Source organism: Vigna radiata, chromosome 1 (genome assembly GCF_000741045.1).
Source record: "Vigna radiata var. radiata cultivar VC1973A chromosome 1, Vradiata_ver6, whole genome shotgun sequence".
In the NCBI taxonomy this organism is placed as follows: Eukaryota; Viridiplantae; Streptophyta; class Magnoliopsida; order Fabales; family Fabaceae; genus Vigna; species Vigna radiata.
The window spans coordinates 28,520,636-28,534,406 of NC_028351.1; the positions used below are offsets into that span (position 1 = coordinate 28,520,636).

The following is a 13,771-nucleotide window of genomic DNA, read 5'->3' on the forward strand; positions in this document are numbered from 1 at the left end:
TTTCACATTTTCCCGCCTCCTACTGCCTGTCTACCTTGCAATAATTTTTAAATAGCCCTACTACCTCGGTTAGTCAGAAAACCGAGGCATAAAGGTCTGTTGTGAAACTGAGTAAACCAGGTGAAGCTTTTATGCTTCAGTTTTACTTGGACCCGATGCGTATAATGCATTTTTAGGAATCGGTTGGCCTGAATAACTGAAGCAGTATGGCTTTATTACTTCTGTTGACGTAATAACCGAAGCAATATTTCTTTTATACTTTCACCCAGCCAAAATTAACCCTACACACATTGTGTTTCGTTCTCTACTGTCGTCGTTGCATCCAAAAGCTTCATTGCGTCCACCATTTCTGCCGCTGCTATCGTCTCTACTTCCTCGGCATCTCCACCATTGCTGCTCGTCGCGCATCTCCCTTGCCAGCCTTGCCTTCGTCGTGTTTTTGACCGCCTCCCTTCGCTCCTCCACCATTGTTCCTCTTTCTTCTCCCCGCAAAACTGGTTTTTCTTCTTCCTTGGTCGCGCTTCCATTGCTCTCTGCGGCGAAGATTTTGTTCGTCCATTGCTCTTAGGCAAAGCATCCTCTCATGCACGTTGGTGCCTCTGTTTCTCCATCTTCGTTGTTGCATTTCTGTGTCGTGTCCGTGCCTCCATTCCAGTCACCGTCACCGCTGCAACGTTGGACTTCGCCGCTGCCTCAATGGCATTCATTGTTTTTCTTTGTTCTTCATGGTAAGTTTTCTTAAAATTGCTCCCTTTGAAGTTCCATTGCCGCCATGTTATTTATGACTGTGTTGGGTGAGAAAGAATTAGTTTTAGTTTTAGATTAGGAATCTGTTGATTAAAGGAGAACGTTTAGTGAGAGTTAAGGATGAGAGATAAATTGTAGCATGATATGCCTCTTTTGCCAGAGCAACGGGAAATGGCTGCTTTAGTTTTGGCTGTGATTGTGGACGGTCATAGACGGGGCCAAGAAGCTTGTATGGAAGCTGGTTTGATTCATGTCTGCTTAAAGCACCTTCAGAGTTCATGTCCTAATGATTCACAAACTGAACCCCTTTCCTTCGGTTGCTTTTGTTGGCAACAAGAAGGCAAAGAGGTTGGCAACTTTTTCAAAGTAAACAACTTTCTTCTTTCTGCATTTTTCAAAATGAGCTAATACAATTATTTATGGGGAGAGGTTTGTCTCTTCATATGGTAGAGATAAATGAAAAGTTTTTGTCTATTCAAATAGTAGAGATAAGTCATGATTCCTTTGCCACCTAAAACTATTAATGTTGTCGAGGAATAGTAAGAGACCTAAAACTATTAATGTTGTCTAGGAATACTAAGAGACCTAAAACCATTAATGTTATCTAGGAATACAAATAGACAAGAAATAAATTTCTAATTTAAGTTTAATAACAAATCTCCCCTATAAACTTAAATACTTTTTCCATTTCTCATTCCAATAAGTCTTTTGCAATTCTCAAGTAATATGGTCGGCAATGGCTTGGTAAAAATGTCTACGGCTTGAGTTCGGCTTTCAACATGCTCCAACTTGACCTCTCCTTCTCTTACTTGTTCTCGGATGAAATGAAAACGAACGTCGATGTGCTAGCTCCTTCCGTGATTAACTGGGTTCTTTTCCAACTCGATCGCCGACTTGTTATCAACTCGGATCACAGTCCCTTCATCTTGGATCACTCCCAAATGCCTTAATAAATTTAAAAGCCAAACTGCATGACACATGCTCCAAGAGGCCGCCACATACTCCTCTTGACACATAGACAAGGTTACAATGGGTTGCTTCTTAGACAGCTAAGTAAAATTCGCATTTCCAAGTTGGAATAAGTAACCCGAAGTACTTATTCGGTCATCAACATCACCACACCAATCGCTATCCGAGTAGCCCACTAGTCGATAGTCATCTGATTTTGAATAGAAAAGACCAAGTGATAGGGTACCTCGAATATATCTCAGAATTCTCTTCAAGGCCTTCCAATGTGTATAGCTTGGAGAGTTTAGTGCCTGGTTCCATTGGAGTAGAAACTGGGTTGCAGTCCTCCATTTTAAACTTCTTTAAAATTTCAAGTGCGTACCTCTCTTGGGATATAAAAATCCCTTCCTCCGATTGCTTCACTTCCAGGCCAAGAAAATATTTCATCAAGCCTAAGTTTGTCATCTCGAACTCTTTTTCCATTGCCTCCTTAAACTCCTTTATCAGCTTCGTGTTGCTTCCGGTGAATATGAGGTCGTTGACATATAGAGCAACTACCATCATATCCTTTTCTGATTTCTTTGTGTACAAAGCATGTTCTTGCCGACATTGCTCGTACCCACTTTTCTTGAAATACCCATCAATTCTCTCATTCCATGCACGGGGAGCCTCTTCAGTCCATAAAGGGCCTTTTTCAATCTCAACACTTTCTTTTCATCCCCTCTCTTCATGTACCCAAGTGGTTGCTCAACGTACACCTCCTCTTTCAGCACTCCATTTAGAAAGGCAAACTTCACATCCATCTGTTGAATTGGCCATTGGTTCTGAGCAGCTAACAAGATTAAGAGTCAGATTGACTCCATTCTTGTGACAGGAGCAAATACTTCATCATAGTTTATCCCCTCCTTTTGTCTATAGCCCTTTACCACAAGTCGAGCCTTATAACACTCAACCTTTCCCTCAACATTCATCTTCTTCTTGTACACCCATTTTACTCCAATGGGTCGAGCTCCTTCGGGAAGGTCGGTCAATTCCCAAGTTTTGTTGCGTTCAATCGCTCCAATCTACTCATCCATGGTTGCTCTCCACTTCTCTTCTTGGATAGCTTTCTCAAAACTCAAGTTCACAGAGTCAGCTAGAAGACATACAACATGAACTTCATTTGTAGTGTCGTATATTTCCTGTAGACTCCTCATCCTAGGTTGTGGCTCGGTTTCTTCATCTGAGGACTCGATCGTTGTTGTTGTTGAAGGTACAAAAATCTCCGAGCTAGTTTCTTTTCCGACCGAGTTACTCCAGCACCACTCCTTTGTTTCCTCCACGTGAACATCTCGGCTCACTACTACTTTCTTGTTAACAGGATGAAATAGTTTATAAGCTTTAGAATTTTTATCATACCCGATAAATATGTACTTCTTGCTCCGATCTTTTAGTTTTGTCCTGTGTTGACTTGGTACTTGCCCATAGGCCACGCTACCGAACACCTTTAGATGAGAGACACTCGGCTTCACACCGCTCCAAATCTCTTGAGGCGTCTTCTCTCCCAACTTTGCATGTGGACATCTATTTTGCACATAGACTGTGCATTGCACGGCCTCTGCCCAAAACTTCTTCGGCATATTCTTCCCTTTCAACATAGATCGAACCATGTCGAGAATGGTTCGGTTCTTTCGTTCTACTACACCGTTTTGCTGCGGAGAATACGCAGCCATTAAGAAATGCTTAATTCCATGTTCCTCGCAGTATTTGTTGAACTCGGCAGAAGTGAACTCGCCTCCTCTGTCAGATCGGACTGTTTTGATGACTTTGTTTGTTTCTTTCTGTACCATTACTTTGAACTTCTTGAAAGTTTCAAATACTTATGACTTCTCCTTCAAAAAATAAACCCACGTCTTCCTTGAGAAATCATCAATGAAAGAAACAAAGTATCTCTTACCACTAAATGATTCTGGAGTTATTGGCCCACATAAGTCGGTATGGATCAGTTCAAGCTGGTTCTTTGCTCGGTACTCAAAGCTTCGCGGGAAAGAAGTCCTCGCTTGCTTTCCAATTACACATTCTTCACAGAACCTCTTTTCGAATTCCATTTTAGGCAGTCCGAGCACCATCTCCTTTTTCACCAACTAGGTCAACCCTCCGAAGTGAAGATGACCGAACAGCAAATGCCACTTCATAGCTTCATCCTCCATATCAAGTTGCATGCATTTGTCTTGAACTATTTTCAACTCAAGTTTGTACATGCGATTTTTCTTCATTTCTACTTGGGCGATGGGCCTCCCAAGTTTATCTCTTAGTTGTAATTCTCGGTCCTTAATCAAAACTCAGTACCCCTTCTCCCTTATCTGTCCCATGCTCAGTATGTTGCTTTTGAGATCGGGTACATAATATACATCTCTGATCACTCCGATTTGCCAATTTCCCTATTGGTACCATATTGTTCCTTGACCTTTGACGGTTACTTTCGAAGCATCGCCGAAAGAAATGGATCTGGATTCCACCTTTGAAAGTACTTTGAATAAACTCTCATTGCCACACATATGGTTACTTGTGTCGTTGTCCAAGTACCAAACCGAATTATTAGAACAACTCGGTTTGACCTCGGTTTCTGGAATATTTGTCACTAGCAAAAATCCTTCATCTTCTTTCTCGACAAGGAAGTTTATTGGCTCCTCATTTTTCTTCTCAGATCTACAATCCTTGGAAATATGGCTCATCTTTCCACAATTAAAGCATTTTACCGAGTAGCAATCCTTGGCAAGCTGCTCATACCTCCCACAGTTATAGCATTCAATGTTGCTTGAGTTTGTCTGACCACCCCGAGTCTGACCTCGACCACCTTGGGCCTGACCTCGGCCACGCCGGTTTTGTTGGCCGACTTGCTCATTTCTTCGTTCTCCTCTTCCTCTACCACCTTGGCTTCTGCCTCTTCCTTGGCCTCTAGTACTTTGAGCATAAAACACATTATCCTTTTTTATTGTTTCCTTTGCCTGAAGAGCCTGTTCAAGGGACTCCCCCCTTTTTCTTTTCCGTCTTTGCTCATGTGCTTCTAGGGACCCAACAAGCTCTTCAACGGTGAGTGTTGATAGATCCTTGAACTCCTCTATTGCGCATACGAGATTCTCGAAATCATCTCCCAATGACCTTAGAATCTTTTCAACAACTCAGTTTGATGAATGATTCTCACCATTCTGATTCAGTTTATTCACCACAGTCTCCACCCGAGTAATGAACTCGGATACGCTTTCAGACTCGTTCATCCTCATGTTTTCAAACTCGCGCCTAAGGGTTTGAAGTCGGACCTGCTTCACTCGTTCGTCTCCTTTGTTTGCCTTTTCGAGTGTATCCCATGCTTCTTTGGAAGATTTTGCATTGGTATCTTCTCAAAGCCGAATTCGTCAACAGCTCGGTATAACAGATATAAAGCCGCCTTGTCTTTAGCTCGAACGACCTTCAACACATTCAACTGGGCATTTGAATATCCATTTGTGCTCCCCGGTTCCTTATAACCAGTCTCGACCACGTCCCAATTATCTTGGGAGCTGAGAAGAGCCTTTATCTGCACCTTCCAGTTGTCATAGTTAACGTCTTTCGTCAACTTGGGTAGCGGGATGCCATTGGTTAGACCTGCCATTTCTCTCAGGTGTTTACACTCAACTCACACACCTCACAAAATTGTTTAGTCGCTCCTCTCTGTGTGTCACGGGTCTCTCTCACTCTCACCTTACACTCACGCTCTAATGTCAATTTGTTGGCAACAAGAAGGCAATGAGGTTGGCAGCTTTTTCAAAGTAAACAACTTTCTTCTATCTGCATTTTTCAAAATGAGCTGATACAATTATTTATGGGGAGAGGTTTGTCTCTTCATATGCTAGAGATAAATGAAAAGTTTTTGTCTTTTCAAATACTAGAGATAAGTCATGATTCATTTGCCACCTAAAACTATTAATGTTGTCTAAGAATACTAAGAGACCTAAAACTATTAATGCTGTCTAGGAATACTAAGAGACCTAAAACCATTAATATTATTTAGGAATACTAACAGAAAAGAAATAAATTTCTAATTTAAGTTTAATAACAACTTTGCCTATGTGTGGGGAAATTGTGGGAAGACTTCTCAGATGCATAAACAATTGGTTTATATATATATATATATATATATATATATATATGAGCTTACCCTTAGATTCGTAGCACGATTCCTTAGCTTAAAAATTGTTGTAAGTTATGATTCGATGACGTAGAATTTTCGAGTTTTTAAGATTAGCACGGAGGTTTGATTGGAAATTGAAATGAATATCTAAATGAATTTTTGTCGTTTTGTCTTGGGTGTGTGTGAGTGGGAAGATCTAAATATTGGAAGTGGTTAAATAATTGACAGGGACATAAAAAATTCTGATTGGCAACCTTAGAACACGTTACCCTACATAAATGCATTGGGTTAGACTTTACAAGGCACCTCCACTTTCCTTCTTTGATTGTTATACTTAACTGTCGTTTACACCACACATTCAATTATTAGATCCACTCATTAAGGCTATATCTTCTCTTCACTGCATCAAATCACAACACCACAAATTTCACCCTCTCACTCTCTGCACCTTCACCTGTTGCTTAAACATTCTCAACTATTTCTAAGGAAAAGCTTACCATATAAATTAAATATATCCACCAAACATGTGCTACCAGTGTTCAGAGGCTACTCATACACACTTTCAAATGCACAAAAAGTCAAGTACGCCACAAAACCTTTCTCAGAACTTCCTCATACGTACCATTATATGGATCAAAACTGCACTAGGTAACACTTTGATCCACAAGGAAATTATTATAATAGTGATGCTAGTTAATCAGCATAATCATAGGCCATAAATTCGAGTAAGCTAATTTTTGTCTCACAAGTAAGGTTGTATCATAGTTTTAAATGTGCACCGTGTATAACTAGGAGAGTACTGGAGACCTTAGAAAAACTATGAGGCCTCTAGCTTTTATATTTGCTCCTCTATTGTCTGAACCCCAGCCAGAGGTTTATGCCATACTTATTGGTTCTATTTCCAGTTGCAAGATGATTACAATTTTTGATGAATTAATCAAATAAATTTAGTCATGCAATTTATTGTTTTACAGGTTAGGGCATCTGCTGTTTTTGCACTGGGTACCCTTCTTGATATGGGATTTGATACATGTAGAAGTGTTGGTGGCGATGAAGAATGCGACGATGATGAAAAGTTTAGGGCTGAAGTTAGTATAGTTAAGAGTATGTTAGGTGTTGCTTCAGATGGGAGTCCATTGGTGAGGGCAGAGGTAGCATTAGGTAGGTGATTAAGCATCTGATGCTATATTTTGTTTTGAATTTTTGAATACATTTAATTTTCTTGTGATTAGATTGGTAGAGCTCAGACAGGAGGTTGTTGTTTTTAATATATATCATCATTGCAATTTTATAATGATTTGCATACAAGTTCCGAACAGCTGGTTGTTTTTGAACTTAGAGAAATATGACAAGCCTTAAAACAAAGTAATTGTTACTGGTGAATAAGAAAGAAAGTATCTGCAGAAAAAGTAACCAAACTTGCTTCTAAAATTATCTTTATACTTGTGTTTCTAATTGTATCTTCTAATTTTATTGCAATGCTGTTATCGGTCTATAGTCTAAGACAACTTAATATTGTCAATAGAGTATAGGAGGGCTGGTATACTTTAGAAATGGATCTGAGGCATGTTGTTGACTTTTTTTTCAACTGTCAGCTTTAGCACGATTTGCTTTTGGCCACAACAGCTTTAGCATTTTGGAAGTGACAATTCTCCAGTAGTTCGAGATGGACGGGTCTCCTCTAGCAGTCCTCTTACTAGTTTGGGAATCATGCATGGTCCCGCTGTTAGATGATTCATCTCATCATTCTGATTCAGGAATTCTAAAGAAAAAATATCCTACCGTGGAACCGAGGCATAAAGTCATGCGTAAAAAAAATTAAAAAAATAAAAAATTTTACTGTTTCAGGTAACTTTGAACCGAGGCAATAATCTTTCTTTTTATGTCTCGGTTCAGAACAGAGATCAAAAGTCTACCATTTTTTATCTCATCTGAATATGTCTCGGTTCAGGAACCGCTGTGTCTATGGGTTAAAAGAACCGATATTGTTTCTCCTGACTGTACTAGTGTCTATATTATGAGTCAAGCTATGTAACATTCCCATTTAGGATGTTAGTGTAAGTAAAAGAACATCCATTATTTATGAAAATAAAACTCTCATACCATCACAATATAGTAAAAATTTTAAATTTTATCAAGTTATCATGAAAATAAATAAAAACATGCAAAATAATAATTAATCTAATTACAACTTGAAATAACATACTAAACTATTTATACTTTGTTTAAATAAATCAAAAGAAACATTCTTTTGAAAACCCAGAAAATAATTCTTCACTCGTTTCTCGTTCTTCACCGTTTCGATATCATCAATAACAACATCTGTAATATCATCTGCTTCCGTATAAATACGACCATCACAGGTGGAAACCATCACCACCAATGCAAGGGTGAACTAACAGAATTAACATCTAACTCACAGATAATGATATAACATAAGAATACAATTATCAATTAAGACATAAGCTCATAACATTTCAATCATCATTGATTTCCTAGGAACATTTCCAAAATGCACACTAAGTATCTCACGTCACCATGCATTCGAGAAACATTATTACATCATAGAAGATACTAACGTTTTCTATAAAAAAAAAACCATGACACAATATTAATCACTATGGCTTCATATACAACATTAAAACATCATATAAAATAAACACGACTTACGGTAAAAACACGACAACACAATATAAAATTATTAGACTTCATGTACAACACCAAAGCTTCATATAGAAATACTACAACCATTACCACTAACCATTAACCACTATATTTTCTCTATACTCTTGTCCCTCAACCTATTTACCAAAATAAGACCTACTTACCAAAACAGGACTTTTACGATCCTGTTTACCAAAACAGAACCTACTTACCAAAATAGGACTTTTACGATCCTTTTTATCAAAACAAGACCTACTTACCAAAATGGGATTTTCAGATCCAGTTAACAATATGTTTATAAAACCACCACAACCCTTCTCCTAACCACTGTAAAAAACATAAAAATACATGGTTAGAAGTCCTCGACAATTATATGTGCATTACAATTTAAATCACTACAATACAGGTTTCAATCAATACTTTATAAAATATTGCCTAGACATTACGTCACATATTTCCTGCCTTGCCATTTATAAGGGATAAACATAGATAACAACCATAATATACATAAAATATTTATAAGGGATAAACATAGATAACAACCACAATATACATAAAATACTAATAAACCTGTGACACCCTATTTCCCCTCTGAACAATTACTAACCCATTACTAAGGTTATGAATAGCTGACCCTTTGAATCCCAAATACGGTATTGAGTCACCCTCTCGTAGGGTCACAGGTCATTTAGTACAAATTTCCATGCATACACCTCTTTCCAATAAACCAAGTTAAATACACTTTAATATCATAAAACATAATCTATTGCCAAAACCAACCACACTAGACCTTTTGGATTTATCTCAAATATTAAAGAACCCTGCATGTTTAATACATACATACGCACACGTCTATATATATATATAACACCTAATATATGTTGATATTATTTACAAATACATAATATACACGTAACTTTTACAAATACATAATATACTTTGCTATCATCCATTGCTACTCCATTCCCCGAGACAATGTGGCCTAAGTAATCAACTTGAGAGAGACCAAAAGAGCATTTGGATAACTTGGCATATAATTGCTTTTCTTTCAAGATATGCAAAACTGTTTCTAAGTGAGCAAGATGAGCAGACCACAAAGGACTGTAGACGAGGATGTCATAAAAAAAAAAAACAACAACACAAATTTTCTTAGAAAGTCTTGAAATAGTGGTGCATTTGGATAACTTTTACAAATTCATGAGAGCTTGAAAAGTTGTTGGTGCATTTGTTAATCCAAATGGCATGACAAGTCATTCATAGTGGCCTTGATGGGTTCTAAAAGCAGTTTTGCATCTGTCAGCTGGATGGACAAATATTTGGTGATAGCCTGATCGAATATCCAACTTAGAGAAAAATTTAGCACCAAATAATTCATCTAGTAATTCTTCCACGGTTGGTATAGGAAATCTGTCTTTGATTGTGACAGCATTCAAGGCCCTGTAGTCAGTACAAAATCTCCAAGTACCATCTTTCTTTTTTACCAGAATAAATGGAGATGAAAAGGAGCTGGTGATGTGGGTAATAATGCCTTCCGCCAACATCTGGTGAACCATACTTTCAATCTGTTGTTGCTGACTATGAGGGTATTTATAGGGCCTGACTCTCACAGCATGCACATCCGGCAAGAGGGGAATGGAATGGTTCTGAGATCTATTCGGGGGAAGGCCCTTTGGTGTGGCAAATATCATTCTGTAAGTGTGAAGAAGAAGTGCAATTTCTGGTTCAATATTCTCTGGTATAACTAAGCCATCATCCTCTAGAGGTAGAGGTTGAGTTAGTTGTAAGGTAAACAACTCTGCAATAGCATCCGTTTTGCACAGTCTATGTAGCTGATGTAGCTCGGCTGGATTGGGCAGAGTTGGAAGCTCACCTTGCAGTGTAATAAGTTTTTTATCCAAATAAAACTTTAAGGCTAATGAACGATAATCCGCAATGTGTGGACCGATAGTAGCCAACCAAGCAGCACCTAATATCAAATCCGCACCAGAAACAGGTAGTAAGTACACGGGAAGTGTAAGTGTATGTCCTTGCACCTTAACCTGGATTTCTTTAATAACCCCTTCAGTCAACATGGCATTTCCGTTGCCTACCAAAACTTGCAGTGAGGACATCTCCTCCACCGGAAGCCTAAGGCAATGAGCGATTCGTGGTTGCAAGAAATTATCAGAACTCCCACTATCCAACAATATCTGAATAGTCATGCCGTTTAATGATCCCTGGAATCTCATAGTTCCCACACCAGCAGCACCCTTTAAGGCATTAAGAGAAAGATGGTGTTCGAGGTGTTGTTCTAAGGCCGGAATGTCGGTATTAGTCTGCTCCTCCTCCTTTTCATATTCAACTTGGAGGAAGGTATATTGACGATTCGGGCACTTATGGTTTGCTGTGAATTTTTCATCACATGTATAACATAGCCCTTTTTCCCCACGTGATTGCATCTCCGCAGGTGACATACGTTTAATGGTGTTGGGGCGAAAGGTCTGGGGAAAAGGTCGTTGGTTAGGGGTAGGGAGAAGTGGTTGTTGTGAGGGATTGGTATAAGATTGAGTAGTAGTAGGTGATGTGTTTGGAGTGGTATTTTTGGAAGTGTTGGGGTGGTATGGTCGTGGTTTGAAAGAGTATTTCTCTTCAAATAGGCGGGCTAAAGAAATGGCTTTGAGTATTGTGTTTGGTGCTTGAGCTATGATCTCCCGACGAATGTCGGGTTTCAGCCCACTGATGAAACAATCGAGAAGGGCTTCACTACTAACACCATAAATCTTGTTAGCCAATGCTATAAACTGCACATAATACTCATGGACAGAGGTGGATTGGTTGAGTTTAAACAAGGTAGATCTAGGGGATTCGAAGGGTGAAGGGCCAAATTCCAACTCTAACGAGCGGACAAAGGTATTCCAGGAAACGATGGGATTATTTCTTTGCATCATTTGATACCATGACACCACTTCTTTTTCAAAATGAATCGCTGTTATGGTCAATCGTTGTTCGTCTGGAGTATCGTAATACTCGAAAAATTGCTTCGCTTTAAATATCCATTGTAACACGTCTGAACCATCAAAACGCAGAAAATCCAGCTTGACATTTTTGACCTAAAATGGTCCATAGGTATGACGTGAGTTCGCTCCTCCATGGGCCATGTTCTCCTTCAAATCTGCAATGGCGTTACGGAGTTCTTGCATCTCTGCTGCGTGCTCGCGTTCACGTTTCTGCATTAGTTTCAGGATCTGCCGGAGGTCATTTGAAGGGGAAGACTCAGCCATGCTCAATGAAAGCACCAGTTGTTATAAGCCAATGAAACAGTGTTAAGAAACAGAGCAATATGCACCAAGAAATTTTAGTATATGCACGTATTATTTCTCACTATGAGTTCAAATGGTATCACAGTATATGGGAAAAAACAATATAAACACTGCAACACGAAAGTTATCAGCAATGGAAGGAATACTCTAGAGAAAGAGAGAAGAATTTCCAATCATTTCTTGTTTCCATTGCCTAACTAAATTCCCTTTTGTAACCATCTTTTCCCCACACAAAATCCTTCAACCGTGTATTCTCCTTTCTCTCCCTCACGTGTCTGTGTCTGCCACTATCTTCTGTAGATGGTGCCATGTGGCCATGTGACTCATCTTTGTCCTCCATTTCCTTTTCCCATTTTGCCCCTGCAGTGACCCATTTATTTCCACTCGTTACACCACCTCAATACCCTAATGCTAAATAACAATATATATGGCATAAAATTTTGAAGAATTTAAGCATTGCATTTAATCTAATATTAACTATAAATTTCTCCATAAGTTACCCATATTTCAATAAAACAATCATTATGCTAATATCATTGTCAAACCACAAAAACACTGCATTAACATATACTCCAAGATTATTCTCCTAAAGCTTCATGCATTAGAGAGAAAAAACATTTTTAATCCTTGATCCCACCATTAGTTTTCCTACCATATGCACTTATTTTTCTTTCAATAGTATTGGGTTATAATACACCTTAAAGAACCTAAAGAAACATGGCAACAATAACACACAAACCACACGAGCAACACCCTTTATAACACCCATTCAAAGAGTTGAAAAATATTAAACAAATGCATGATAAGTTTTCAACAATAATGGTCGCCCCACATATATATTCAAAAGTGTAACTAAACAAAATATGTCACAGAAATATAAGAGATTCAAAACTATCTCAAAACATTACACATATATCCATTCTCATCATTATGGAAACACAACAGCAAAACAATGTCAGTTCCTCTTACCTCTAATCCAGCAAAGAATTCTAGATATTCTAGGCCCTATTAATCGCTTGGTTCCTAGCTGATGAGTCGATATTTTATACCATTAACTTAGTTTTTCGCACCGAATTGTGTTGATGATTTGTGCTTAATTCTTAGTTATTGTGTCATTTTCACTATTTGGGTTTAATTAGACCAATAATTCATATTTTAATTAATTTGAATTATTTGAGCTTGATTATTCCTATTTTCATTTTCAGGGAAATTTTGGAAATACACTGGGAGACTTTTGGAAGGGCACAAGCAATTGAAGAATTTTTACAATTTCTTTTTAGAATTAATTAAACTTTAATCTAGTGTTTTAGAATTTGTAGACTTAAGTTTTGTAATTTTGGGCTAATTTTTGTTAGGTTAGACTAAGCCCAATAGTAAAAAAAAGTAGTGACATGGCCTTAGGGTTTTTAAAAATGTGTGGACCCCACCATAGGATGTAACTTTCAGACCTAGGGATTTGGGGAGGACTTGAGCTGGAACGTGAATTTTTGGGAGAAAACGTTGGAGACTCTCTGGAAAATGGAGACATTGATGGGCATCGGTTGAAGAGAAGAAAACGTTGTTGAGGTGCAGAGCTCCAGCTACCACTTACATTGGTTCTTTTTTTTGCTTTTGAACAATTCTAGAGTTTTATTTAGATTGATGAAACCGAGAGAAGCTGCAGCAATGTCACGTCATTTCCATGCTTCTTTTTTTCCTTGTTTTTTTTTTTCTTATCATTTGAAAGCTGAATCAATTGCCTTGAAAAGCATGAAGCCCACAGTGCCACCTAGATAGAGTTGGTGATTGAGTTGTTTTTTTTAGAGAAAGGTAAGTGATTTTCATGGTGCAGCAGGTGGACTTCATTTTGGTTTTTGAGAAAGGAATATGGATGTTCAATTGGTAAAAGCAAACAGTGATTCAATGGTGTGCACACAAATTTTCATTTTCTTTCTTTAAGCATGAACGAGACTTGTCTCTTACA

The 13,771-nt window shown here is 38.3% G+C and overlaps 2 protein-coding genes across 6 annotated transcripts; one reads left to right on the forward strand and one right to left on the reverse strand.

The window, feature by feature from the left end:
* Positions 1–7,249, forward strand: LOC111241313 (regulatory-associated protein of TOR 1-like). Of its 5 annotated transcripts, none has more exons than XR_002667313.1 (2): positions 1–728; positions 6,820–7,249. XR_002667313.1 is itself a non-coding variant. In XM_022778927.1 (2 exons), the coding sequence occupies exons 1-2, from the start codon at positions 5,433–5,435 to the stop codon at positions 7,012–7,014; spliced, it is 228 nt and encodes a 75-aa protein (XP_022634648.1). In that variant the 5' UTR covers positions 5,269–5,432; the 3' UTR covers positions 7,015–7,249. The 5 variants fall into 5 exon arrangements, 2 of the variants coding, with proteins under 2 accessions (XP_022634648.1, XP_022634646.1); XM_022778927.1 differs by lacking the exon at positions 1–728 and adding an exon at positions 5,269–5,465; XR_002667312.1 differs by lacking the exon at positions 1–728 and adding an exon at positions 6,028–6,493.
* Positions 7,250–9,759: 2,510 nt separating this feature from the next.
* On the reverse strand, positions 9,760–11,769 carry LOC106760763. Its single transcript, XM_014644187.1, has 2 exons — positions 11,622–11,769; positions 9,760–11,555 (listed from the first exon to the last, which is right to left on the reverse strand). The coding sequence occupies exons 1-2, from the start codon at positions 11,767–11,769 to the stop codon at positions 9,760–9,762; spliced, it is 1,944 nt and encodes a 647-aa protein (XP_014499673.1).
* Positions 11,770–13,771: the final 2,002 nt, after the last annotated feature.